The sequence below is a fragment of the Lynx rufus genome, unplaced genomic scaffold (assembly GCF_022079265.1).
Source record: "Lynx rufus isolate CCGP_SWC_20201006 ecotype Redwood Valley unplaced genomic scaffold, mLynRuf1.p SCAF_2, whole genome shotgun sequence".
In the NCBI taxonomy this organism is placed as follows: Eukaryota; Metazoa; Chordata; class Mammalia; order Carnivora; family Felidae; genus Lynx; species Lynx rufus.
In genome coordinates, this window is record NW_025814834.1 from 196,947,461 (window position 1) to 196,974,931 (window position 27,471).

General features: G+C 45.6%; 1 protein-coding gene across 1 annotated transcript in view; it reads left to right on the forward strand.

Moving 5' to 3' along the window:
* CSMD2 (CUB and Sushi multiple domains 2) overlaps window positions 1-27,471 on the forward strand; it is a 600,117-nt gene that overhangs the window by 399,361 nt on the left and 173,285 nt on the right. The window contains exons 22-25 of the mRNA XM_047083843.1: window positions 4,151-4,320; window positions 14,097-14,253; window positions 16,033-16,224; window positions 21,128-21,254. Of these exons, the coding sequence (XP_046939799.1) occupies window positions 4,151-4,320; window positions 14,097-14,253; window positions 16,033-16,224; window positions 21,128-21,254 (646 nt within the window). The remainder of the gene's footprint in view (window positions 1-4,150; window positions 4,321-14,096; window positions 14,254-16,032; window positions 16,225-21,127; window positions 21,255-27,471) is intronic.

Genomic DNA, 27,471 nt, shown 5'->3' on the forward strand with positions numbered 1-27,471 from the left:
CCCCCTCGGCCTCAGCTTCCTCGTTTCTAAAACAGAGATAACAATGTTCAACTCACAGGCTTTATTCCAGTTTAGATGACATAATTTACATAAACCCAATGGGGTGCTGTATAATTATCATCATTCTGCCAATAACCTTTTTATTGTTATCTATCAATAACCAAGAACCTCTCACAATCTCAGAGAGCAAACCTGAAGACACATGGATGCAAAATTCCATTTGGATCCATTAAATAATCCCAGAGTTTATCCTTTCTCCTGTAACTACCCCCCCCCCCCCCCCCGCCTGACCAACAGCATTCATGCACCCTGACCCGGGCACACATTGAAGCACACACATTCAGACCTACACATTCCCCCATGTACATTCAATTTTTCTCCAGCTACCAGAAACTCATTCCTTCTCCAGGAAAACATCCTCAGCTAAGTAATTCTGGGGGAAATCTTTCTTGAATGGGATTATTCAGGACCACAGATGCACACACTCCTTAAGCTCTTGCCTCATTGATCTCATTACATAAACTCATTCTTTAACTTATTATTCCAATTACTGTTTGTTCATGACACCTCACAATATTTTCATTATTACATTTGTCTTCTGTTTCGTGTGTTATTAATAATGCACGGCAATTATAATCACCTCTAATTACCACCAGCCCTGCAACAGAGCCTCAGGCTGGAGGTATCATGGGAAAGCCCACCCTGGGGATGCTCCCAGTTGCTACATGCACTGTGGGTGTAAATTGGATAACTTAACCCACACAGTGTTACCAGGAGACATTCCCAGCTGTGAAGGAGATGAACAGCTCTGGGCTCTAATTCATGGTGTGATAGGGTGACACAACCCCTGACCTCAGGGACCCTTGAACTTGATGTGGAAGAGACAGCCCTGACTCCAGGGGACCCAATCTGCAGCAGGAGACATGTCTCTGTCCTTGGGAGCCCTGGTGTGATGGAGAAGAGCAAACCCTCTGCCTCCAGAGCTCCAGACTGATGGATAAGACACAGCCCCTGCCCTTAATGAGACCTCTCCTGATGGGGACGACAGAAGTCGCAGATGCCACAGTCAGTGGCAGGACTTTCCTGTGCATATGACTGTTTGTTTCTCCGGCACAGTTTGTTTCCATTTATACTTGTGTTTGGCTTTTCAGTGCATCTGCTCACCTCCCCTGTTACTTTGGAAATTCTCCCAGAAGCAAATGTCTTGTCCCTTTACCTTCCTGTACCCTCCCCGGTGCCCAAGACAAAAGCCCTGGCAGGGAGTCAGGCTCTGGTGGTCAGCCAAGGACTGGCCCCATCTGAAGCTACCAGCTCTGTGTCCCTCCTCATAAAGGTGTTGGGTGGTGGGCAAGAGGAGAGGGGCATGAGAGAGACAGAGATGAGCACAGAGCAGTTGTGCTGGAAGCCAAGACCAGGAAAGGTGTCCCATAACATGCCAAAGCCCATGCTTAAGGGAAGCCAAATTTAGGAACTAGGCAGAGGGCAAGAGGCATCAGGAATAGCGAGGGTGCCGTGAACACTGGGCAGCTAATGCACACTTCCCAAGAAGCTTCTTGGGCTGCCAGTCCCAGAGCACAGGCAGTTAAGGCTCCAGATGGAATCAGGTAAGCCACGTAGATTCACCTGGGATGGATGGGGAAAGAGAGGAGGAATAACGCTTGTTGAGGGCCTACTATATGCTGACCAATCCTCATATGGTCACTTATTTTATCATAAAATCTCATGTATTTATTCTCTATAGTCTTATACAGATGCTATTATTGCCCAGATGAAGGCAGATGAAGAGAGCGAGGTTCAGAGTGTTGATATAACTTGGCTGTTCATGCTCATCTCACTGCTCCACAGGCCTCTCCCTAGATGGAGGGGAATAATGCTTCACCCCAGAAACAATGGAGAGCTGCTTAAGAGTGCTGCCCATGTGATATGACTGAGTAATAATAACATGGCTAAAAGCCTTCAGCACCCCCTCCCCAAATCCCTGCCCTCATCTCAGGGCACCCAGAAAATGTACATGGGGTGCCTCTCCACTGCTATTGCTTTAGTTTTTTGCCCCAGCTCAGCACATTCATTGTGCATATTTGGACACTTTGCAAACAGGCTCTAAGACAAACGGTGGCTGTCTTGGTCAGTTCAGGCTGCTATAAGGAAAATGCCATGGGTGGCTTAAACACTAAATATTTATTTCTCATGGTTCTGGAGTCCAAGCCACCCAAGATGGAAGGTGCCAGGAGATTCAATGTCTAGTGAAGGTCCTCTCCTAGCTTGCGGGAGGCAACCTTTTTGCTGTATCCTTACAAGGCAGAGACAGGGCTCTGGTCAGTTCTTCAGCTTATACGGTCACTAATCCCAATCACATGCCAAGGGCCGCACCTCCAAATACCATCACATTATAGATTAAGGCTTCAACATACGGATTTGGCACAGGATCGTGAACATTTAATTCATAGTAATGGCTTATGTAAACTAGGAAACTGAAGCTGTCCTGAACTGGACAGAGCCCAGGGAGTAGGGTCCATTGAAAAACTAAGGGCCTGTTGTAGAACACAGACATGGTCTTCAAAGGTCTAAGGAGCAGCCTGAGGGACACAAGAATATAAACCAAGACCACACGAGGCTCAACTCTGTATCACAAGTTCCATCTACACTGCCTTGGCCCAGTACACTTCAGGCTTAGGACAATTAGGGTTAACTAGGTGGTGCATTGGCCGGTGGCCCATTGATTGACCTCAGAGCCCTTCCAGCAGATACTGTGCCTAGAATAGGGATACTGAGGGATAGTTTGGAGAAAGCAGACTTGCTACTGTCAACCCCAGAGATTCAAGACATGCTCCAAATTCTCCATATGTCCAGACAAATAATGTGCCTGCCATCTGGACTTGTATTTACATCCTTCTGGAACCTAATTATTTTTAGGATGGTACATCTTCTGAGGTCAGTGTCCTCCATATTCATTCATTCATTCATTTGGCAAATATTTATTTTACAGACAATCTGGGCTGAGCCTTGGAAGTTCATAGATTCATTAAGCATGACCCGAGCCCTCAAGTAACTCACAGTTTAGGTGGAAGATGCCGGCAAGTAAGAAGCAATCAGGGTGCAATATGGTAGGCACTCTGATATAGGGAAGCACAGGGAGAGGATCTACAACTATTAAACACCCGAGAGAGATAATTGCAGGGTTCTGCAGCCCTGCCCTGCCACTGAGCTATCTCCCCTTTCATCTGCTCATGCCTGCCCTACCCTGGCACTGAGTGGGTGTTGGGCATAGAGAAATGTGACCACATCCCAGAGGATCGACAGTGGAGGAGACGGAAATGTTAACAAATAGGTGAAGTAAAATGTGGTGACTGCTATAAATAAAGATATGGGAGTAATGGGGAAAGAATGACTCATTCTGGAGGAGGAGGAAAAGACTTCAAGAGGAAGGTGTGAATTCATTAGCTGTCAAATGAAACAGGGTTTCAGTGGGTCTATGCTAAAACCTTTTCCAAAGCCTCAGCGGCCTTAAATTCCAGGACCAGGAGGGTTGGGCTCTCAGCCCCCTCCTCTCGGTGAATGGAGAGAATTGATCTAAATGGTTAAGTACCAGATCCTTTATTTTTAAAACAGGGATGATAATTATGCCCACCTTATGGGGTTGGTTGTTGTGACTAATGATTGAAATAATCCTTGTAAAGTTTGGAGGATGCTAGCAATACTTACTCAGTTTTCACCCCTCTGAGTTTCTATCCTGCCGTCTCTCCTCACTTGACCACCCCCATCCTCCCTGCCATCCTCCTCAATCATTCTGCTGCTGTGATACTGTATGAACAGGTGTGGAGAAGGGCTGCCTCATGCCACTAAGAAAGTACAGGATGCCTGGTGGGGTAATCTCTATTCTTGCCGATGAGAAACAGACACACAGAATAAGACAGAGAAAGAAATTGGGCAGAATTTCTTTAAAATGCCTACAGATGGGCAGATACTTTAAAAAAAAAAACTTTGATATGCAGTCCTATAGGCCGGCAGACAAATGGACAGAGAAACAGGCATTCGGGCAGATAGACAGGCAAACAACGTGCCATCTTTGTGAGGTTCTCCAGCGCTGTAAGTTGTTTTCCACATGTGGCTGATGGGGGTTAATCTGTGATTATTGTGATTCTCTTTCCAGCTGAGTGTGGGAATTCAGTCACGGGCACTCAGGGTACATTGCTGTCCCCCAACTTTCCTGTGAACTACAATAACAACCATGAATGCATCTACTCCATCCAGACCCAGCCGGGGAAGGGCATTCAGCTGAAAGCCAGGACATTTGAACTGTCTGAAGGAGATGTGCTCAAGGTAAAACTGATAGATTTCATAGAGGATGTGAGTTACGGTATACAAAAGTGTGCTCAGCACCTACTTGTTTCTCTCTGTGTGAATGACCCAAGCTTTCTTCTTCCCTCTTGAGTTCCAGGATATTGTCCTCACTTGTCTGGGAGAAAGTGAGAACCCAAAACAGAACGGTCCGTGAAGGTCTAAGAATGTGACTTTAGAGTTTGCTTAGGACTTGACTGTTCTCAAATACATAGGTGGTAGAGTACGGGTTGACTGCATGATAAATAATAATAATAATAATAATAATAATAATAATAATAATAAATTCAGTTGGAGTGGCCATTGGGTCAGGTTTTTCATCGTGACTCTGACCATCATGCTGGATAGTGAAGAGCTCATAGATTGTGCATGTTTGCGTGTGTATGTGCATGTGCATTTGTGTAGATGTGTGTTTGTGGATGTAGATCCTTCATATATACATTTCCACGTGTGTGTGAATCTGAGTCTATGTGTTTGCTTGGTTCAAGGGACCAGTGTTTGTGCAGACTTGTCTCAGTGTATTTTGTGCATGTGCATCTGGGTATGTCTTGAGGATATGTTTCTGTAGACTAGCAGGGCTGTTTCAGCAGCTCAGTATGCCATGGTGCTGGCCCATGTGTGGCAACAGGGTTAAAGAAAGTGGATTTAAAGAAGTGACGGTGCTTGATTATGGATTGTTATGACACTGAGCGCACATACAATTTGTATTTCTTTGTGTGTATGTGATTAATGTGTATCTCCAGTAATGTATGGTGTGTGAGTATGTGTGTAATCAAAGCATGGACTCTGGAGAATTTGTCAAAGAGCTGCCTTATTAAAATGGATTATAAGGAAAACCTCACACAGAGTTGTCCATTTTCATCCAATGCCAAGAAACTTTTTTAGCTTATCCTAATACAGTTTTATTCCCCATAGCCAGAGAAGTCTTGACATTAGAAACAATCAGAGGTCACTACTCTGAAAAATCCAAAGAGCAACCATTAAGTGATCCCCATCCCTTAGGATTCTCTCTGGATATGATGAATGTACTGTGCTTTTTAAGCAGAGATGATATTCTTGACTCATTCTCTAGGGCGTGTGTTTGCTGGGGTACGTGAGTGGGTGTGGGTGTGGGTGTGCACATGCATTTGGAGGGTGTTTCTCACTCTAAACTGATTATCCTTGAACCCATGAGGTGACCATTTGGGACCGGGTATGCCTGAAATAAAATATGTGAAGCAGCCCAGGGGGATCAGGGCCCAGTAACTGGCTTCTTTTTTTTTTTTTTTTAATTTTTTTTAACATTTATTTATTTTTGAGAGACAGAGAGAGACAACATGAGCAAGGGAGGGGCAGAGAGAGAGGGAGACACAGAATCCGAAGCAGGCTCCAGGCTCCGAGCTATCAGCACAGAGCCCAACGCAGGGCTTGAACCCACAAACTATGAGATCATGACCTGAGCTGAAATCGGATGCTTAACTGACCAAGCCACCCAGGCGCCCCCACCCCAGTCACTGGCTTCTTAAGCTCTACTTTGCAACCTCTGAGCTCCCCAGACAGAAAAACGGTGCATCTCCTTTTAAGTGAGCAATATACAAGACTTTATAATTTCCAAGGGCCATGTCTTCAGGCATCCCCCAGACCTCACCTCTCTCCATCCATTTGTTCATCATCAACACCAGATCGTCAGAGGATATAACCGGGGTCAGCAAGGCCAAGGTGATTTCTTCTCTTCAGAGCTGCAGATGGAATTGGTGAAATGCAGAGCCCTTCTTGCATGAAGGTCATTGCCAACCCTGCAGTGAAAAGAATTCTGGAGACATAATTTTCAGGTTTTAAAGGGAATATAGCAGCAGTTCTGTGCGTGTGGCCTGATAGGATCAGCAGAAGGACTCCTTGGCTGCCAGAGGTCACATGGAGTGTGGCGGCTACCTGAGCCTCTTCACCAGGGTGGTCTAAATTCAAAGAAGCACCTAAGACATGGTCAACAGGTGTGCACACCCAATTACCCTGTCCATGTGGTGTCTTAGGATCAGGTGAGCAGCTCAAATGAGAGAAGAGAGACTTTTTGAGGCACTCAGGGTAAGAAGGGAGAGACACAGGCCATAAAACCCAGGTCAGAGGTCAGGGAGGACTTGTATAGGATGCAGGACCCCAGGTAGTCCTGCAGGGTTGTGGAGAGAGGAGGATGAATTACTGTTTTATTGGGGGATGTTCCCAGTCTTCAGACTTTGTCTTAGAGCCATCTGCCCAGCTGGTCCTGCCACCCAGCCTTCTAATAGTGGGCTCCGCCTTCTTGCCGATGACCTTCTTCCTGCTGTGCCCAGGCCTCCTGAGTGTCCCCCTCAGAAGGCTGGGCTATGGCTCTGACATGGCACAAAGGCCACTCATGGGACCCTGTGCCCCCCATAACTCCTATAGAATGGAACCTGGGGAAGGGAGGGCAAGGCACCAAGGGAGATGGGATGGCTTCGTGTCATCCCTTCCTGCTCTAACTCTTTTCCTCAGATCCTGGTCCTCCTGAGGGAGAACCTGGGACATGAACAGGTACAAAACTGTTTCAGAACTAAAAGAAACCCACAGTTTGGTTTCCCAAATAGTCTCCAGAATGGCCGTGCACCCGTGTCAGCCGTAGTGGCACTGCTGTGCCAGCCTGTGACTCTGGTCGTCCTCGACAGGAACGTGTGCAGGAGGAGCCCAGAATACCAGTCAGCTCCAAGAACACCTTGTCCTTGCTGTGCTGGAACTCACCCATCTGCCGGAACACTGGCAAATTCCTCACCCTGAGGCCTTGCCTTTCCCTGCAAAGAAATCCCGGTGCACACCAAGGAACTCCTGACCTGTCACCTCCTCCACACCTTATTTATTGCCCAAGATACAATATATCATACATCTGATCAACCTTCCAATCTTTCCATATAGTCTTGTAATCCTGACCCATGGAGTGACTCTTGACTTGCATTTGTGACCCCTGATCTGTGTCTTACCTTTAATTACCGAAAATCCCTTAAACCACGCCCCTATACATACTTCAGCTTGTCTCCCCTAATTACCCGATTCCTTTTATTTTGGCCCCCACCAAAATTTTGATCTGACCTCAGTAAGATAGGAAGGGCCTCTAAATTGCAATGGTATGGAAAGATACCGTCCAGCTGAAGATGGCAAATGAAACACATGTGTATATATGTATATGAAACCATCCTGCACAGGTCCCCACTGAAATGACTAAAAGGATACAAATGCAGGGGAAAGTGCCCTCACCCATGGAAATTAGGCAAGGGCACATTTCACATATAGCTTAAAAGAATTTTCGCCAAATGGAATATCCATAAAAGAACCCACGTTGAGAAAGGGCCTAATCAAAGTATGCTTCATGTACCTGAAGTGAATCCTGCCCATGGACTCAGTGCCAAAACCCTTAAGGAAATCACATCTAAGCCCACCTAAGTCAGAGCAGCAGAGCCTGGAGCCAAGGACATGCCATGTACTGTTGGCCTGGACCAGATCTCAATACCACTAGCTCTTCCAGAAGTGTGCTAGGTGTGAGAGACCACACAGAGCCATGATTCCCTCTCAGCAGGACGCGCTGGGCTTGACTTGGCTTCTGTCAGCAAGTCAGATAAAGTAGGGCAATGCCTAACAAAAGTGGTCAGGCTCATCAGAAAAGAGGCTGCCACAATCACACATGCATACTTTAGCACCAGGAGCAGGAGAACTCCTGCTATGCCCTTTTCTCGCTAATTCCTCCGTTCCCCTTTAGACACCACTGGGCATTTCCATTCTCCTATTTTATTCTCCCTCTGTGATGGTGTGCTAACAAGAAAATTAACGGGATATGTATAAATATTCCAGCGATCAGAAGAAGGGGACCGGTCTGAAGAGTGTGAGCTAATTGCCCCTCTGTAAGCAACAAAGAAGTAAAACTTTAAAAGCTCCTAATTTGTATTCTTAACAGGATTTGAGAGAATATCATATTTATGACACAAAAATAGGCAATAATGAAAACTGAGCAATCCAAGATGAGGAAAGATTAAATCGAGATGAAAAACAGGATCACCCAATTAAAAAATGGAATGGAGGCCAGGAACAAAAATGGTAAAGCACAGAAAAATGAAATCAGTTTGCTATAAATTTAAGAATTTCTCTCAAGTCTCATAAGGAAATTTAAAAGAGGATTCTTTTATGTTAATAAAATGTACAATCAATCCACAGTAAAACTTTATGTGCCAAATAACATAGCACGAATAAATTAAATAAAAACTGCTAGAAAGGTAAAAAACAAAAATAAAGTTAAAGTCAGGGTGGAAGATTTTAATATATCTCTGTTAGTCTCTGACACATCACCTAGATTAAAAATAAATAAGGATCTAGGTAGCTTGGATAATATAACAATAAGCCCAAAGAAAGTAGGAGAGAGAGACTTCTTAAAGTCAAAAATGACAGAATAAATACAGCTAAAAATACAGGAGCAATTGTCAGCAAAACCAACTGGTTCCTTGAAAAATAACTAATAAGAGACACAAACCTTGCAGGACTGATCAAAGAATAAAGAAGCCACAGGTACAGAATTTTAGGAACAGAAAAAGGAACACAGTCACAGATGAGGTAGAGATTATGAAACAATCAGAAAATATTTAGGAACAACCCTAAGCTAAGAAATCTCAAAGCTCAGGTAAAATGGGAAATATTGACAGATAAAAAGTACTAATATCAAGAAAAAATAAGGGTGCCTGGGTGTCTCAGCTGGTTAAGCCTCTGACTCTTGATTTTGGCTCAGGTTATGATCTCACGGTTTGTGAGTTCTTCATGAGTTCGAGCCCCACCTCAGCCTCTGCACTTGTGTGGAGGTTGCTTGGGATTCTCTCTCTCTGTCTCCCCATCTGCCCCTCCCCTACTGTCACACTCTCAAAATAAATAAATAAACTTAAAAAAGAAAAAATAAAAATCTGAATAAACCAATAATTACTTAAAAAACTGGATCCTCGGGCACCTGGGTGGCTCAATCAGTTAAGTGTCCGACTTCGGCTAAGGTCATGATCTCACAGTTCATGGGTTCGAGCCCCGCATTGGGCTCTGTGCTGACAGTTCAGAGCCTGGAGCCTGCTTCGGATTCTATCTCCATCTCTCTCTGTCCCTCCCTGCCCCCATGCACTGTCTGTCTGTCTGTCTCTCTCTCTCTCTTCCTCTCTCTCAAATATGAATAAAACATTAAAAAGAATAAAACTGGATCCTGCCCATATCCTGTCTCACAGGCCCCAGGCGTAGACTATTTTGCAGGTAAACCGACAAAAGTTCAAGGAATAACTAATCCTGCAATAATCAGACTGACTCAGAAAAGAGAAAAATTAGCATCCATATCCTAATTCATTTTATTTAAATGAGCCAAGTAGAAATATTGATAGCAAACTGAGTGAGGGCCATAGAAGAACAAACTATTGGACTAGTCACTTATCATAGATCTAAACACCCTACATACATACAATGTCATATTGAATCTAGCTGTGTCTGAAAGCAAAAATGACCAAGTGGGATTGATTCCAGGAATGTGAGGATGTGTCAATATTAGAAAAGCTCATGATATTATGTACTAGACAAACCCTATGAAATTGCTGTCTTCGTAGGTCAAAACCAGTCACATATTGGCAACTTCATGTGATTCAACCTAATATCCTAAACAGATTAGAAGGCAAAAGTATGTGATCCTGCCAGTCACCTAAAAACATCACATGATGAAATTCAGTATTCATTCATGATTCTTAAAAAATACCTCAAAACTATGAAGAAAACTTTATTAATCTGATAAAAAGTTCCTACCGACACCTATGGCAAACATTTTTCTTAATGACAAAGCTTCCTAAGGATTTCCAGTGAAGTCAGGAGCAAGACATGAGCTCTGTTATCACCACTAGTATTCAACATTTTGCTGCAGATCGAAACCACTACAATCAGATCAGAGAAAGAACAAAGAAACTATAAAAATTAGAAAAGAATTTATAAAATTATCCTCTTCTATTTAGAAAATATGAAAGACTCAATGGATAAAACATCAGAACCAATAAGACAATTGAGCAAAGTGGCTGAAAACATAAACTAAACTAAACATAAACTAAAATATAATCAGAAAAAAAAAGAGCTCATTCCTAATGGAAGCAAAAACTACAGAACACCTAGGAATAAGTCTAAAAGATGTGCATCACCTTTACTGAGAAAATTATAAAACTTTATTTGGAAGGACATACAATTGAAATAAATGCAAGGAGGTTTCACACTCATGGATGAACAAAGGATATGGACAAGCAATTCACATAAGAGGAAAGTGGAATTATGGGTAAACACATGAAAAGATCCTCACCCTCAGGGATAATCAAAGACATACAAATTGAAATAAGATAGCGTTTCACACCCATCAAATTGGAAAAAATTAGAATGCCTGAAAATACCAAGTGTTGGCGAAGATACAAAGCAATGAAAGCTGTCACACGATGTCAGAGGGATTAAATTTGTATTACTCTTTGGAGAGCAATCTGGCAATATCTAACAAAGCTGAAAATGTGCCTTCCCAGCAACCAGCATCTCCATTCTAGGCGTATGCCCTAGAGAAACTTGAGCACGTGTGCAGGCAGACATACAGTAGTGTCCCTAGGAGTGTCCACATTGTTTGTAACTGTATGTACAAAGCTGCCCACGTAGTGTGGTTATGTTTAAGCCAGCCATCTTGCTGAGTTGTCATATTAGATGTAATGGTATGGGTCTAATATTAAGTGGTACATTTTAATTATCTGCAATTTTTATTTGCCAATTATACCACAACAAAGGTGAAGAAAATAAAAACATCTACTCGAGAAAGAAAAGGGAAAGGTTAGGTATAGTGGATGTGTATGGGTTCTCTCTGATTACTCGGAGACAAATCCATCTCACCTGTATATGATGATGAACTGGACCATCAAAGCATTCTTATAAACAAACAATATTCTGTTAGAGAATAAATGTATACAAAGGCCCAGATGTATCCCAATTGTAATAAAAAGTATAAAAACACCCAAAAATAAGTACAGAATTTTACTGAGAGACATACAAAACAACTTGATTAAATGAAGCCAGATGTCATGTATATGGATAGGAAGATTCAATATCATATGGATGGACTTTTTATCTTATTAATCCATACATTTTATTTTAATCAGTCAGAATTACACACGTTGGGGAGTTTTGGAGGATGGAGCCGGAGGTCTTTTTTTTTTTTTTAATTTAAGAAAGCTCATCTTGAGTTTATCGAGAAGAATAAACATGGGAGAATACTTTTTTAAGTTAAAAAAAGACAAGAGAGGACTTGCCCTGCTAAATATTTGAGTATTTTATAAAGCTAGGTAACTGAAACAGTATGGGTCATGAACAGGAAAAGACAAATAGGTAGCGTAGTAGAAATAGAAGAGAATAGAAAGTTGACAGACAAAGCCAAATTTATACAACAGTCTATGTGACAAGGGTAGATTTAAAATTGGTGGTGGATGTAATATTTATAGTGTTGGGTTAAATGGCTTATCAACCAAGGAGAAAAAGTAGAATCTTACCTCCTATTTTATGCCAAAATAAATTCCAGGTGGATTTGAGGACAAGAGTACTAGAAGAAAACATTGGTTTATTTATTTATCATACATTTATTGAATGCCTCTCCCATGCCAGGCCACACATTCCAGACAATGATGTGTGAATAAGGATAGTATGGGTTGGTTTAATTGTATGATAGAAAGTCCTACAGTTATTTAAATGCTGTTGGGGAAAAATATGTAATGATTCAAAAGATATGCACATTATATTAAGTGGAAGAGTAGGTTACCATATAGTATCTATAGTTTGATCTTGTTTTTATTGAAAATTAAGGAAATAAGTATATATAAGGAAAGGCATGCATAGAACAAAGCATAGAAAGATCATCTCCAAAATGTTGTGAGTGTTGAGAGTTATCTTCTGTGTGTTCTTCTGTTTTATAAGTTTTCTGCAATGAATATTTTATCATAATGACACATTATGAACATTTTTGTCCTTAATGAGTTAGAATGAATTATGCTTAGAAATTAAGGAAATAATCCTGTTCCCATTACACTTTTATTAATTAACAACAATTTCTTAATATCATCATATATCCAGTGAATATTCAAGTTTTCAATTATCTCATAAATGTCCTAATATTTTTTCTTAATTTACAGTTTATTTGAATCAGGACCCAAATAAGGCCCAGACATTGGATTGGTTGTCTCATATGGTTTTTAATCAATGGGTTTCTGCCTCCATCTTTTTTTTTTCCTCCATCCCTTGTAATTTATTTGTTGAGGAGGTCAGGTAATTTTTCCAGTGGGACTTTTCATATTCTAGGTTTGCTGAACATATTCCTAGGGTATCATTTCATATATTCCTGCGTCCTCTGTACTTCCTATAAGTTAGAAATTGGATCCAGTGACTTGATGTGACTCAGGTTTGATTTTTTTTTTTTTTTTTTTTTAGCAAAATGACTCCATAAGTAAGTAGTGGTGTTCATGATATCTGCTTGTTTCTGTTACTGTGATGTTAGCAAGTATTGACGATCAATGCCTTGATCAATTAATTCCAGTATGTTTTAGTGGGTAAAAATATTTTTAACAGCTTGGGTGCTGCAATGAGCACTGGTGAACTGGTGTCATCTCTATGTCTGTTGGAACTCCAGAATTCTCTCAATCTATCAGTGGTGCTGTACAAGGAATCTGGAAACAGACTTGAGGCTCCCAGGGGCCTAAACAAATCTCTGTAATATACAGCACTGTTCGCTTAAAGGATGGCTTCTTTTAGAAAGCTTTGCTTCATAAATAGTAGAATGGAAATATTGTTCCAATTTGCTGGCAGCTGGCACCACATCCGGTGCCAGGAGCAAATATTCATCACCCACCCATAGATCCCATCTTTGATATTTACCAAAGCACTAGGGGGGTCCTTCACTCAATCACAACTTCTGTTGTTATTTGTACAATTATCTGGAAAGGAGCAGCAACCTCAGAACCTGGGGAGCCAGTTCATTATTCTGATGACTGTTGTCTTTGCTGGTGCTCAGAAGTTCAGGGGACAGATGGGAGTGAGGGAAGCCAGATGCCTGCGCGATTCCACCCATGGCAAGCCCAGCAGGCCCTCGCTGGAGCCCTCATTTTAGGAGGGAAGGGGCAGAGGCTGAGCTTGGGGAAAGGAAAGGCACCGTGACACACTGGTCATTTTAATTCCATGCTGCTGCATCCCAGGGGCCATGTCTAGAAGAGTAGTCAAGACAGGCCACTGCCACGGTGGGGTGGGGTCAGGTGGGAGGACTGCTATCTCATCTGGAAGGACAGGATTATTTAACAATGCAGAGACGTCGGGTGCTTCCAGTGTGCCTGTGTGCAGAAACAGATGGCTTGGGCCTTCAGGCAGCCCCCTCCTTGCCTCCCCAGGCTGCTGAAGAGTAAGCTGGTGCCATATGGGGTTTGGAGGGACAAAGCAGAGCTCCACTGGAAAGGTTAGAACAGCTACCGGTTCCTACAGACCAGATTCGCACTGAGATGGGCTGGGCACAGAACTGGCACCTAGGAGAGACAAGAGGGGCTGATCACTCACCCTGTTACTGGCTCACCGTGCCGTCTACCTTGCATCTGATGCCTCACTGCCCCTCTAACAGACATCGTTGGTGCTAAACTCTGGGAATATAGGCTGTGGGATGAGAATCTGTTGTTCAAAATAAGGCCATGCTGACATCAGGTCGGGGTCTCTCCTACATCCAGGTCTATGATGGCAACAACAAGTCCGCCCGTTTGCTGGGGGTGTTCAGCCGTTCTGAGATGATGGGGGTGACTTTGAACAGCACGTCTAGTAGTCTGTGGCTTGACTTCATCACTGATGCCGAGAACACCAGCAAGGGCTTTGAGCTGCAATTCTCCAGTAAGTCTCTGTTGCATCAGAGTGGACGATGAAATCAGGCTTTCCCTAGTTCCGCAGATGGGGAGGTCTGTCTCTGGGGCATCACCATCATTTTGCAGGTTTGGTTTTCTCTGGCGCACGCTTAGCGGACTGTTTCCTCTAAGACATTGTGCCTGTGCTTTGAGTAAGCTGCCCCTTGGCATACAGCTTTAAGGTTTAACTCCGTGGTTAACTGAGGGTCACAGCATACCTGTTACTGACTAATACTTGAAAAATATGAACGCCAAGGCTTTTAACTAAAGCAACCAAACCAAGCCTTTCCTAATCGTGGCATTTGTAAAATAAGGTTCAGCTGCAGCCAGATGTAAAAAGTGTGAACGTTAATGTACAATTATGTTATTTTTCACTACTCCCTAAAGAGTTGAATCTTGCTTCTTTCCCTTTTGCATGATTTTTGCTTTGTCTTTTACTCCAGAGTGTCAAAGACAGAAAGCCCCCAGGTTTGTATGCAGGCCTGTAGTACTTGGGATTACATCCCCACACTTTGGCTTCACAGCCATCGTATTAATTTATTTGAGCTCCTGGACCTTCCCAGTAGATACAAAGAAATGTGCTTTTAGGGATTATTTTAAAATCCAATGATTATCCATTAGCTGATAATGGATGAACACAATGTGATAGATCTGTCCATACAATGGAATGTTATTTAACTGTTACAAAGGAATAAAGCACTGGTCCATGCTACACCATGGATGAGCCTTGAAAACCAAGTGAAAGCAGCCAGTCACAGAAGGCTGCATGTTGTATGGACTGTTTATATGAACTGTCCAGAACAGGCAAATCCATAGAGATGGAAAGGAAATCGATGGTTGCCGAGGACTAAGAAAGTTGGGGGGCAGAAATGTGGACAGGGCTCCTCCAGAAGCGATGAAAACTCCACAAGTGGATTGTGATGAGAGTTACACAACCCTGAGAATATACTAAAAGACTGAACACTTCAGATGGGCGAATGTTCAGTATGTGAATTATATCTCAATAAAGTTGCTAGGAAAAAAAAAAAACCAAAACTCAGTGAGTCCACTCAAGATTCCTCTCGCCTGGGCTTTAGGCCATCTGGCATAGGGGTCTATGCCTGTTACAGCAGGCACATCAGTGGAAGAGAATTAAATAGAGTCACATGCGAATTCCATCTCTGTCATCTGAGAATGTGTGACTTTGGCACCACTTATTGAACCAGGTCATGTTCTCAGTTGTAAAATGCAGATACTTATACCTCCCTGTAAGACTCCTGTGGGTAACAAATGAGAGCTAACACAAGTAAATTGCCAAATAGTAGGCTCTTTGTAGAAACGCTCTGCGTAAGCCTTCTCTAGCCTCTCTCAATAAAGCGTATTTAAGCAGGACATAATTGAACTTTGAAATATGCATTTGAAGGGAAGTTTCCATATTACACTATCCCATCAGAATGTCTCAGTGAGCAAGATGGAAAGAGCAGCCTTGCTAACAAAATGCTCTGGGGGTCAAACAAAGGAAATAGGAAACCCAGACCTTATGTCTGAAAACTATTATAAAGGCTGTCCTGGGAGAAATAACTGAAACCATTCACGTGCGGGGGCAGGTGTAGCATCACCTCTGCTGAGCACAGCAGTGTGGTGGCCCCAGAGCAGTGAGACTGCCAGAGGCCAGAGGCACGTGCCTGGTGGCTTCCTTGAGGACGCAGGCTTCAAATTGAGGGAAGGAAGGGAATGTGGTTTCTGCCACGCCGGGTCTTGCTTACCCCATCTCTCCTCTCGTCGGCAGGTTTTGAACTCATCAAGTGTGAGGATCCAGGAACCCCTCAATTTGGCTACAAGGTTCATGATGGAGGCCATTTTGCAGGAAGCTCTGTGTCCTTCAGCTGTGACCCTGGATACAGCCTGCAGGGCAGTGAGGAGCTGCTGTGTCTGAGTGGGGAGCGCAGGACCTGGGACCGACCTCTCCCCACCTGTGTCGGTAGGAGGCCTCTTGCTCTTTAAGTGACTCCTCGGGTCCCCTCCCAACCCCATGCTCCCAGCTCTGGTCTCATGAAAGCTGTTCCGTCGGACCCCACACTCCAGCACTTTGGGACTGCCTAACTGGACTGAATCCTCCTGTTCACGGGAGTCCTCGCTTACCCTGCCCCCACTTCTCTGTTCCCTCACTTTCACACCTCATTACACCCGTTGCAGCAGCTCAGTCAGGCGGATGGCAAGCAACCATTGTCACACATTTAGCCAAGTGGGACCACAGCCAAGCCATGCCCTCAGAATTGTAATGCTGGCAACAGAGGAAAGTTGGGAGAGTCAGTTAAGAAGAGGTGGAGCTTTTGCCGGGGTTCCCAGGGTTCTTGCAACACTCAGACTCAAACGAGTCTCTGACTCACTCTGGGCCTCAGTTTCCCCATAGGCAAAATGGGGTTTATGCTCCCTTTCCTGGAGAAAGTTGGAAGAAAGAGTAAGAAAATGAGCTAGCACCTACCTCATTCTTGAGGAAGAATATAATAATGAACCAGCACTTTCTTAAGCCTCTGGTGCTTCCAGAATGTCAGCAGAGGCTCCCTCTAAGCTTTCTTCATGTGTCATAAGATGAGAGCAGTCTGGTCCAGGGCAGAAGTATGAAGTAGGCAGAACCTATCGTTCGGTCCATCTGGCCTTTTCATTTCTCACCACCTACCTCACTGCACCTGTTCTCCTCCCTGCTGAACAAGATTCCCACCCCACTGCTTTGTCCTGCTTCCCCACCCCCAAACACCGGGCCTCTCCCCCATCCCCTTCCCCTTGTGCCACAACCTCGGCATGTCTGTGCAGTGCTGGTCAATCCTATAAGAACAAGACATCCACTGGGAAAACACTTAAGTCCGTACCAAGAGCCACACACCAGAATTGGTGCAGCTATATGTTTGGGTATGTGCAGAGGCAGAGAAGTAAACAAAGAAAGAATAAAGTATTTTTCCCTACCCTTGGGAAGCCCATAGCCTAGCAAGGCAAATAGACACATAAACAGATAATTATAATACAAGATAAGCACTGTGCAAAGAGTTAGGGCAAAGTGTTGAGGAGATACAAGGAAGTTTTGCACAAACTCAAAAGGATGGGTAAGAATTCACCAGCAGGAGGAGGGTGGGGTGAGGGTTGGGCTTCTGGCCTAGCATGTGTGAGTGCTGAGGGTTTCAACCAGCGTGGTGGACAACGGTAATGGCCAATATTTTTCCCCTAGACAGCTTCATTTTAACAGGATTTCAGCAGTGTTGTACAACAGAGGGTCTAAAAGAGAAGATGTTAAGCCTAACAGTGGACAGACCAGCATGGCGACCTCTAAATAGCCTCTCCCTTTGCCCTCTAAGGTTGACCCAGTCTGCAGTCACGCCCCATCCCTTTCTCCCTGCATCCTGTTTTTGTCCCCTTCTTTCCTTCATGTGCCAGGTCCTATGCTGGGCACTAGGAACTCTGAGGAGGGCAGATCCCTGGCCAGCGAGGGGGGGACATATGCATAAATGGATGACAGTATGATGCCACAGGCAAGCTAGAGCAGGCGAAATGCAAAAGGAGATGATTCCCGTTACAAGACAGTTGCTTTGCAGAAAGGATTCACTGTAAGGTTCTTTTGAATATCAGATGTGCTGGTTGGGCTGAACTTAGCGGATCCACTCAAGCAGTGCTGGGAAGAGTACTTAAACTTTGAATCTCGGAGGTTTTCCCCATGGAGACTCCCTCAGGCCCCACACAAAGGAGTGAGGCTATGTATTTGGGGTTGTGGGTGTATATGTTTACACACGTCATGTTGTGGTGGACTTTATCACGGTCTAGCAGAAATGACCACTGTAGTTTAAGACATCACAGAGGCTTTCTTTGTCGATGAGTGGGTGCTACAGCCCACATGAGGCAGCCAAGGCTCTAAGGATGGGAAGAAGGGTGACAACCAGAAAGAGTAGAGTCTCATGGTCTTGTCAATGAATCTGCAGCATGCCGGCCTCTTGGCTCCTCCCAGATGTTGCGTCCGTGAGGAAGAGCCCCCGCTGCTGCTGCCTCCAAACAGAGGAAGGGCTTCTCCATCTGGAATATGGAAGGAAGCTCTAGCCAAGGGCATGGATAAGGTCCTGCCACCTCTCCACTACCTCCCCCGTTTGTGGGGCCAGTCTTCCTCCCCACAGCTCACTGTCTGTCCTCTTGCCCACACCCACTCCCCAACAGGGCCCATTCAGCCCTGCGTCCTTCAAGCACTTCCCGTCCCAACAGCACATGGGGGGGGGGGGGCGGGGGGGGTACTCACAGCAAGGGGCGTGCAAAGGATCCAGTCTCGTGAGCAGGCTTACTGGCAGAGCGCCTCCTCCCTGACCATGCCATAGTGGCCCCGAGTGAAGCCAAGGGGCCCATGAAATACTTAATGAAGATGAAGGCCAGTCTTCTATCTGCAACCTGGGTCCCATCTTCTCCTGTTTCTTCTAGGATTTTGCATAGTCACTCATTCCTTTTCCTAAAACACTCTTGCAATAATTCTCCTCTTCATTGTCACTCATGCTCCCTTGACTCCGACCCTTGTAGTAATTTTCCTGGAAAGCAGTAAGCGTCCTCATTCATTTGATCATCCATGGATCTCTCCATTCAGTAAACACTTACTAAAACATCTGTAACATGCCAGGCACTATAGCGGCACTGGATGCACAAATACAAGTAAGACAAGGTCCTTGCTGCCAAGGCGTTTGGTCTTGTGAAGGAGACAGATGTGACTGTAACATGGTTGTGATTTTTAAAAATCTGCTCCTGTTAAAATGGAGACACGAAGGAGGACAGTGGCAACTGTACCTGGGAGGGAACGGGTCACAAAGGTCCCCCGAGAAAGATGTTTTCACATTGTCAGTCCACATGAAGGCGTGAAGAAGCCTCATTGTCCTGGCTCCTAGTGTTCATGAGGCTTGGCTAGACCAAGGGGTGTTGGGAGGGGCCCAAGAAGCCAAAAAGAGCCCCTCTGGGGCTTGGACTTCATTCTGGGAAGGAAGGTTTGAAGCAAGCAGTGACCCAGTCAGTTTGCATTCTAGAAAGGTCCCTCAAGTGGCACTGCTGGGGGTGGGCAACTGTGCCACCCAGAAATGGCCAGAGCCTTGGCCAGGACTGTAGCAACAAGGCTGAGGGAGGTCCATGTGACAAACACCCCAGGGGTTCAGGGGCTGGGTCTCGGAGGCAGATCAGATGTGGGGAGGAAGAAGGCCAGAGGACCACCAGCTTCTGACCTGGGGGACTAGGTGCTCCGACGGGGAGTGTAGACCTGATCCCCTGAGTCCAGCTCCACCCTTCGTGCGCCAAAGACTGCCACCAGAGTATACTTCCTAGTGTGTAAAGTTCACTGGCATGTAAGGTGACTGGTTCTTCCCCCGGAGAGTCCCCAGCCTCATGCACGGCGTCCTTGGATGTCTGACGCTTGACCAGCTCTGCGGCCTTGTCTCCCCTGTTGTCCCCTGTCCCCTCAGCCTGCCACACCATGGCCCACCTCCACGACGTTTGCCCTTTCTCTTTTCCATCTGCAGCATCCTCTCCCTGATGTTCCTCCCCCTGCCCACTCCACCCCTGCTCCTCCTCACGACTCCTCCTGCCCCAAGCTAGGGGAAGTAGCCCCCTCTCCTCTGAGCTGTCATCTGCCACAAATGCACCTCTTTTGGGGCACACTGTGGCTGTCTCCTCCTCTAGACCATTGGCCCTTGGGACGCTTGTTTTCCTCTGTGCTCCTGGCACCCCACGCAGCCCCATTGCTGGCAAGGCACAGGTTCAAGTATATGCATCATCGAGGAGGCTTTAAGGAGTTTGGCCGCAGAGTAAGCTGTCAGCCCTCCACCCAAGGACCTTTTTTTAAATGGCTCTATTGAGATGTAATTCACATACCATATACTTGAAGCCCAGTGCTTTTTATCTGTTCACAGGGTTCTGCACCCATCACCACCATCTGATTTTTGAACATTTTGTCCACCCGGGAAAAGCCCTGTACCCATCAGCAGTCACTGCCCCCTGCACATGCCCCCCAGGCCCAGGCAACCACCAGCATACTTTCTGTCTCTATAGATTTTTCTGTTCTAGACATTTTATATAATCAGAATCACATAACATGTGGCCTTTTGAGCCTGGCTTCTGTCACGTAGCACACTGTTTTCAAAGTCCATCCATGTTGTAGCAGGTATCGATCCTTCATTCTTTTTTTTATGATCAAATAATATTCCACCATATGAATGACACCGTATTTGTGTATCCGTCCATCAGCTGATGGACATTTGGGCTGTTTCCGTCTTTTAGCTATTATGAATAATGCTGCCGTGCGCATTTTTGTGTGAACGTATATTTTCATTTCTCTTGCGTCTATGCTTGGTAGTGGGATTGCAGGGTCATATGGTGACTACGCTCAACATTTTGAGAAACTAGGAAACCGCTTCCCAAAGCAGCTGCACCATGTTGCAGCTGCACCAGCAATGCGCGAGGGTTCCAATTCCTCCACATCCTCACCGACACTTTTTCGTGTCTGGCCTTTCGATTACAGCCATCCTTGTGGATATGAGATGCTATAGCTCATTGTGGTTTTCATCTGCATTTCCCTGATGACTAGTGACGTTGACCATCTCTTCCTGGGCTTCCTGGCAGTGTGCACACCTTCTTCAAAGAAATGTCTGTTCAGACGTTTTGCCCATTGTTTGGGCTGTTTTTCTTCTCATCGCTAAGTTGTAAGGGTTCTTTGTAGATTGTGGATATAAATCGCATCCAGGGACCTTTCTGTATGCTGTGCTCAGTCACCTGCAGGGCACAGGAGGGACTTGGGCACACTGACAAGAGGAGCCACTGAGTCACTGCTGGCAGTGCAGGCCACCCTATAAAGCTCACTTTTTTGGGATTTCTTTCAGCTGAGTGTGGAGGGACAGTGAAAGGAGAGGTGTCGGGCCAGGTGCTGTCACCCGGGTATCCGGCTCCCTACGAACACAATCTCAACTGCATCTGGACCATCGAGGCTGATGCTGGTTGCACCATCGGGTAAGTGTCTAGGCCGGTGAACTAACCCCTGCCTATGGCTCAGGACGGTCCTCACCAGCATCATCACCAGGCCACTCAGCTAGTAACTGGGCCTGCCCCAGAGGCCCTTGCAATCAGTGGTGGTTGCCGTGCCCCCAGGCTTAGGCTGAGGCCTATGGAAAACCTGGAAAGGCCAGTCTCAGCCTCCCAGGACTGCGGTTCAAGTTCAGACAACTCCCTGGCCTCAATGGCACAGTTCCAGCAGAGTAGCTGAGGGCAGAGCTGGAGGTCATACAAACCCCAGCGTGAATCCCAGCCCTGCCACTTGCTGTTTGCAGGACTTTGGGCACAGCCTTTATTCCCTCTGGGTCCCGCTATCTCCTGTGCTGTATCGCTTACAGTAGCAGAGCGTCAGGATAAGGCACTTAAAGGAGACAGCACATGCAGTGCGCCCAGCATAGTCCTTGGAACATACTGAATATTTAATAACGCTTCTGTGGTTACTTCTCAGACAGTAGTGTCAGCGCAGAGCTGTGTGATCCCAGATTGCTTGCTGTTCTCGGTCTGCGTTTCCTCATCTGTAAAATGAGGACAAAAATGCTGGTGTTTTAGGGTTGTAGAGGGAGTCACTACAAAAGCCCAGCACAGTGTCTGGTAGTTCATATGTATGCCCTCAGAATAGAACTTCCTTTCCATACAAGCATCTGACCAGCAGGAGTTACTCCTGGGAGTTCCAAAGAATCAGAGAAGAAAGGAACGTCACCATTTACACAGCACGGGACCTGGCACGTATATTGTCTTATCAATTCTCCACAATAGCCCTGTTAGTACTGATGGTAAGTCCTAATAATGAATGGACATAGTTCTCATTCACATTTTATAAACAAGAACACTGAGATCCCAAGAGAATGCACAGTGACTCAGAAAGCTGGGATGTGAACCTGGGTTTTTCTGAATCTTTACACTATTCACACTGCTGGCCCAGCTGGGCCTTAAGCTATGGTTCAGATGAGCTGTGCGGAGAGGAGCCGGTTAGGGGTGCAGGATGAGCAGAGGTCTGGAAGGAGGACTGACAAGACAGCTGGCTGGAGAGGAGGAAGCATGTGGACAAGGAATAGAGCATGGAGAGGGTTGGAGCATGGCCTGGTCATGGAAGATCTTAAATGCCAGTAGACAAGAGGGAGCTATGGTAGGTTCTTAAGCAGGCTTGTCCCACCGGGGCCTTTTCCAGTGGAGAGAACTCACAGGAAGAAAACCAGTCAGGAGAGGGGCACCTGGGTGGCTCAGTCAGTTAAGCGTCCGACTTCGACTCAGGCCATGATCTCACGGTTCGTGAGTTGAAGCCCGGCGTCGGGCTCTGTGCTGACAGCTCAGAGCCTGGAGCCTGCTTTGGATTCTGTGTGTGTGTGTGTGTGTGTGTGTGTGTGTGTGTGTGTGTGTGTGTCTCTCTCTCTCTGCCCCTCCCCTGCTCATGCTCTGTCTCTTCTCTGTCAAAAATAAATAAACATTAAAAAATTTTTTTAAAAAGAAGAAGAAAGAAAAACAGTCAGGAGTCTATTGTAGTGACCCAGGAATGAAGGGTTGAAGATGTGCAGTAGTGGGGAATCAAGGCAAGGAGAAGCATAGCTAGAGACGATCCTGCCTTAGAGAGTCTTCAGTCAAGGGGAACTGGCTGAACGGATATGTTGCTGCAAGAGGTACATACAGATACTTGTGTATTTGCTGATGTACATAGGTCCTTAGACTCCATTCAATTAAAATTAAAGAAGTGCATTGTTTGCTATGTGCAAGTTTTTGAGCTAAGCCCTGTGCAAAACAAGGTCAGAAGAGCTCTTAGGGGTTTTGCACTATTAGGGGCACAAGTTAAATGTACAAATTCATCTTGCACATTTCTGCTAGAAGAAGCTTCTGGAAGCACACCTGGTCAGCTCACCTGCTAACCAGAAACCTTCCATGGCACCCACATTCACAGAAGCTAAACATCTTATCCTGGTTTTCAAGGTCTTCATGACCTCAACCTACCTCCCCAACCTTATTTCCCTCCCTTTCCCTTCAGTGACATCCTGGCAAAGCCAAACAACTGGTGGCTCCTGTGCATATCTATGCTCATGGCCTCGCTCTGTGCCTCTGTTTCCACTCTGGCCTCCCTGGAATGCCCCCCTTGCTCCAAAGGCTTATGTCTGAAATTCCCCATCCCTCAAAGTCAAGTACATGTGTCTGCTCACTCAGGAAGTCTTCCCAATCCCCTCTCTTGGACTCCTGGGAGTCATGTCTCCCTCTTTTGAACTCTCATTGCCTGCAGCCCACGTTTTCCTTGACACTGACCACTTTGTGCTATATTTGTGCTCCTGCCTTACCTTCCCAGCCAGAGCTGCGGTCTCTGCCTCATTCATTTCTACAAGTCTCCCAGTTCTCAGCACGGTGCCCCCAGCACCTGGATCCATAAGTGTCAAGTGATGAATGAGTGAATGAATGAATGAATGAATGAATGAATGAAGCAGGAGTCAGGTACAAAGGGACTTATATGACTAGTAGATCCACAAGAGTCCCTCAGTAAATGTTAAGTGCACAATGAGTGAATGAGGAGTGTGATGACTTTTACTTTAGTGTACATGTGTGCAAATCAGAAGGCTTTCCTACCCCGAAACATCATTTATTCATTTATTCATGTAACAGCTGTCTGTCTGTTTATCACATGGCATTGTCTGGGCAGGGTGCTGGCATTGCATATGTGAATGAGACCCAAACACTGTTGGCAAAGAGGAGACGTGTATGCACAGTGAGACGGAAAGATAGGGAGGGATAGGGAGTGAAAGGACAGACAAGAGATGCTATCCTGGAAAAGGTGAAAAAGCTGAAGGATGGAGAGGAAGTTGCCAGGTAGCCAGGGAGGACACCTGGTGGGAGGGGAAGGGCCTTCTAGACAGAGGAAGTGACATGACGTGGTCAGGCGCAAGGGCTGGAGCATCAGCTGCGATTTTGTGGCAGGAGGCAGTGGTGGGCAATAAAGCTGGTGGAGCAGGCTGCCGCCCAAGCTTGGAGGACCTTGGAGGCCATGAGGCTGTATTTGGACTTGTCCTGGCATCCTTATGGAGAATGGAGTGACCTGGGGCTGGGAGCCCAGTGAGGAGGCTGTCCCAGATCGTGGTCAGGATGAGAAGCCTGAACCCTGGCAGTGGCAGTGGGGGGTGGAGAAGAAGGGACGAATTCAGGAAATGTTGAAGTGTTCACACCAGCTGGTCTCACTCTCGTCGGGAAATATGGAAAGTGTGGTTTCTTCTGTTCCCCTGTGTTTTGTTGCATAACATACGATACGTAAAATACACAGAGAAGTGGAAAGACCAGCCCGTGAGCACCCGCATGCCTGCCACCCAGGCTCAGCCACTGTGGAGACTCTCCCATATTGGCGTTCTCTTTGTTTTTGCCTTTATCCCCGTTTTGCTGAATCACTCGAGAGTACATTGTGGACATCACGGTACTTCATTCCTAAATACTTGGGCACGCATCTCCTAAAGCGGAGGGTGTGTGTCTCCATGGCGCGGCGGCATTAGCAGACCCAAGACAGGCAGCGTGATCCCCAGGAAGGAAGGTTTAGAACAAGGGCCAGAGGAGAACAGAGGGCCCTAGGAGCAGCTGACAGGCGAGCACAAGAAATCAATGATGGAATTCTGGGCAAGGGTGAGGACCGTTGTCACCTACAGGAATAGTGGGCACGGGGTGGGCTGGAGGGGAGACAGGAGGACCCCTTCCTGACCCTCAGGAAGAGAAGATCAAGACAAGGACACGGAATGTCCTCTGCAGGGTGACATAGCAAGGACTATAAAGTCATGGGGTGTGCTAAATGTGTGTGTGAGGCCCCTACGATGGGGAACAGCAGGGAGAAGGTGAAGGTAGCTTTGGTCCACCCTCTAGAGAGCTTCTGGGCAGCCCACAGCCTCAAGGGAGCTGATGCCCAAGGAGCAGAGGAGGGCTCCCAGCTGCACTGAGAGCAGCCAAAAGATGGAGATGAGAGACAGGACACCTTTCCCTTTCTCGTTCGGTCCCCCACCCAGCTTGACTTTTCCTGACAGCGCATGTGACGTCCACACACACATCTGTGCTCGTGCCTGTTTTCTCTCTCTCTTCTGTCTCCCTCCCCCTCTTCCCTCTTTCTCTCTCTTTGTCCCCCTCTCACCTCCTCTCCCTCAGTGCCCCACACAAGCCCTTCACCTGACTAACCAGCAGCAAAGTGAAGGGAATTCATGATTAGACCCTAATGAAGACAAACACAAAAAGCCCTGTTTGTGTTTGAGTCCTTATTCAGAATAAGATCTAGCTACTACTTTTATTTTGTTAATGTTTATTTATTTTTGAGAGAGAGGCAGCATGCAAGTGGGGGAAGGGCAGAGAGAGAGGGAGAGAGAACTCGAAGCAGGCTCCAGGCTCTGAGCTGTCAGCACGGAACCCGACGTGGGGCTCGAACCCACAAACCATGAGATCCTGATGCTTAACCAACTGAGCCACCCAGGCACCCCTAGTTGTTATTTTTAAAGTGGGAATATCTGTATAGGACATTTCTATATAAAAAATAGACACTTGTTTTTTTAAAAAATTTTTTTTTCAACGTTTATTTATTTTTGGGACAGAGAGAGAGACAGAGCATGAACGGGGGAGGGCCAGAGAGAGAGGGAGACACAGAATGGGAAACAGGCTCCAGGCTCTGAGCCATCAGCCCAGAGCCTGACGCGGGGCTCGAACTCACGGACTGCGAGATCGTGACCTGGCTGAAGTCGGACGCTTAACCGACTGCGCCACCCAGGCGCCCCGACACTTGTTTTGAAAAATTCAAAATGCAGACAATAAAGAAATTTGTAGAGAGCAAAAGTCCCCTGAATCTGACTCTGTTCTCCTCCACATGGCCCACAGAAGAGAACCATTGAGATCAGTTTGTTCTGGTAATTCTTTTAGTTTGTATACCTATAGATGCATAAGGCAAATGCAGCAAACGTGGTTTCTAAAACAAGATAATCTCCATGCATGGCTCAGTGACGCGCTTTTGATTTACTGTTTAATCCTGTATCATCATATTATTATGTCAATATATAGAGATCAGCCTCATCCCATTTGATGGCCATAGAGAATTCTGTTGGAGGCACAACTATAATTTATTTTTCTACTCCCCTATTAATAAAGTAAATATTTTCAGTTTTTCACCCCAGTGAATATCCTTACACATGAATCTTTGAACAGTTGTCCAATTATTTCCTTAGGATATATTCTTAGAAGGCAAATTTTAATACATGATCTCACATTTCCCTCTGGTCACTGTGGCAATTTAGGCATCCACCAAAAATCTGCCTCCCTGCACAGCATCACTAGCCGCTGTCAATCCTGTCTGTGTTTCTCAGTTTGACAGACAAAATGATATCTAACTGTGTTGGCTGCTTCCCGTTCTCGGTATATTTTTCCTTGGGGGAGGTTTTTTTCTTTTCCTACAGAGGACTCAACTGGGTTGATTTTTAAATAGTGTATAATTTCAGTGTAGAATTCTTTTTAATCCCTATTTAAAATGTTCTTAAAACTTACTAAGTGGTGGGGTGCCTGGGTGGCTCAGTCGGTTAAGCGTCCGACTTGGGCTCAGGTCATGATCTCACAGTCTGTGAGTCCGTGAGTTAGAGCCCCATGTCGGGCTCTGTGCTGACAGCTCAGAGCCTGGAGCCTGCTTCGAGTTCTGTGTCTCCCTCTCCCTCTCTGCCCCTCCCCCACTCACGCTCTCTCTTTCCTTCAAAAATAAATAAACATTTAAAAAGCTTTTTAACTTAGTGGTTATGTATTTCATATGATTTACTTGTTATTTTTACTGCATTGCACCCTTTTTACTTTTTGAACTTTTGCGTTATTTATGTTCCATGTATACTCGAAGAAAGTGAAAAGAGCACAGGGTTTTTGTATATTTCTTTTTTTTTTAATTAATTTATTTATTTGGAGAGAGACAGAGACAGTGCGAGCAGGGAAGGGGCAGAGAGACGGAGAGAGAATCCCAAGCAGGCTCCACACTGCCAGCACAGGGCCGGCTGTGGGGCTCAAACTCACAAACTGGGAGATCATGACCTGTGCCGAAACCAAGAGTCGTACGCTTAACCGACTGAGCCACCCAGGTGCCTATATATACATATATACGTATATATATATATATATCTCTTTTCCATCAAACGTATTATGCTCTTTTTCAAACAAAACAGATGATGCGTCCTTATTG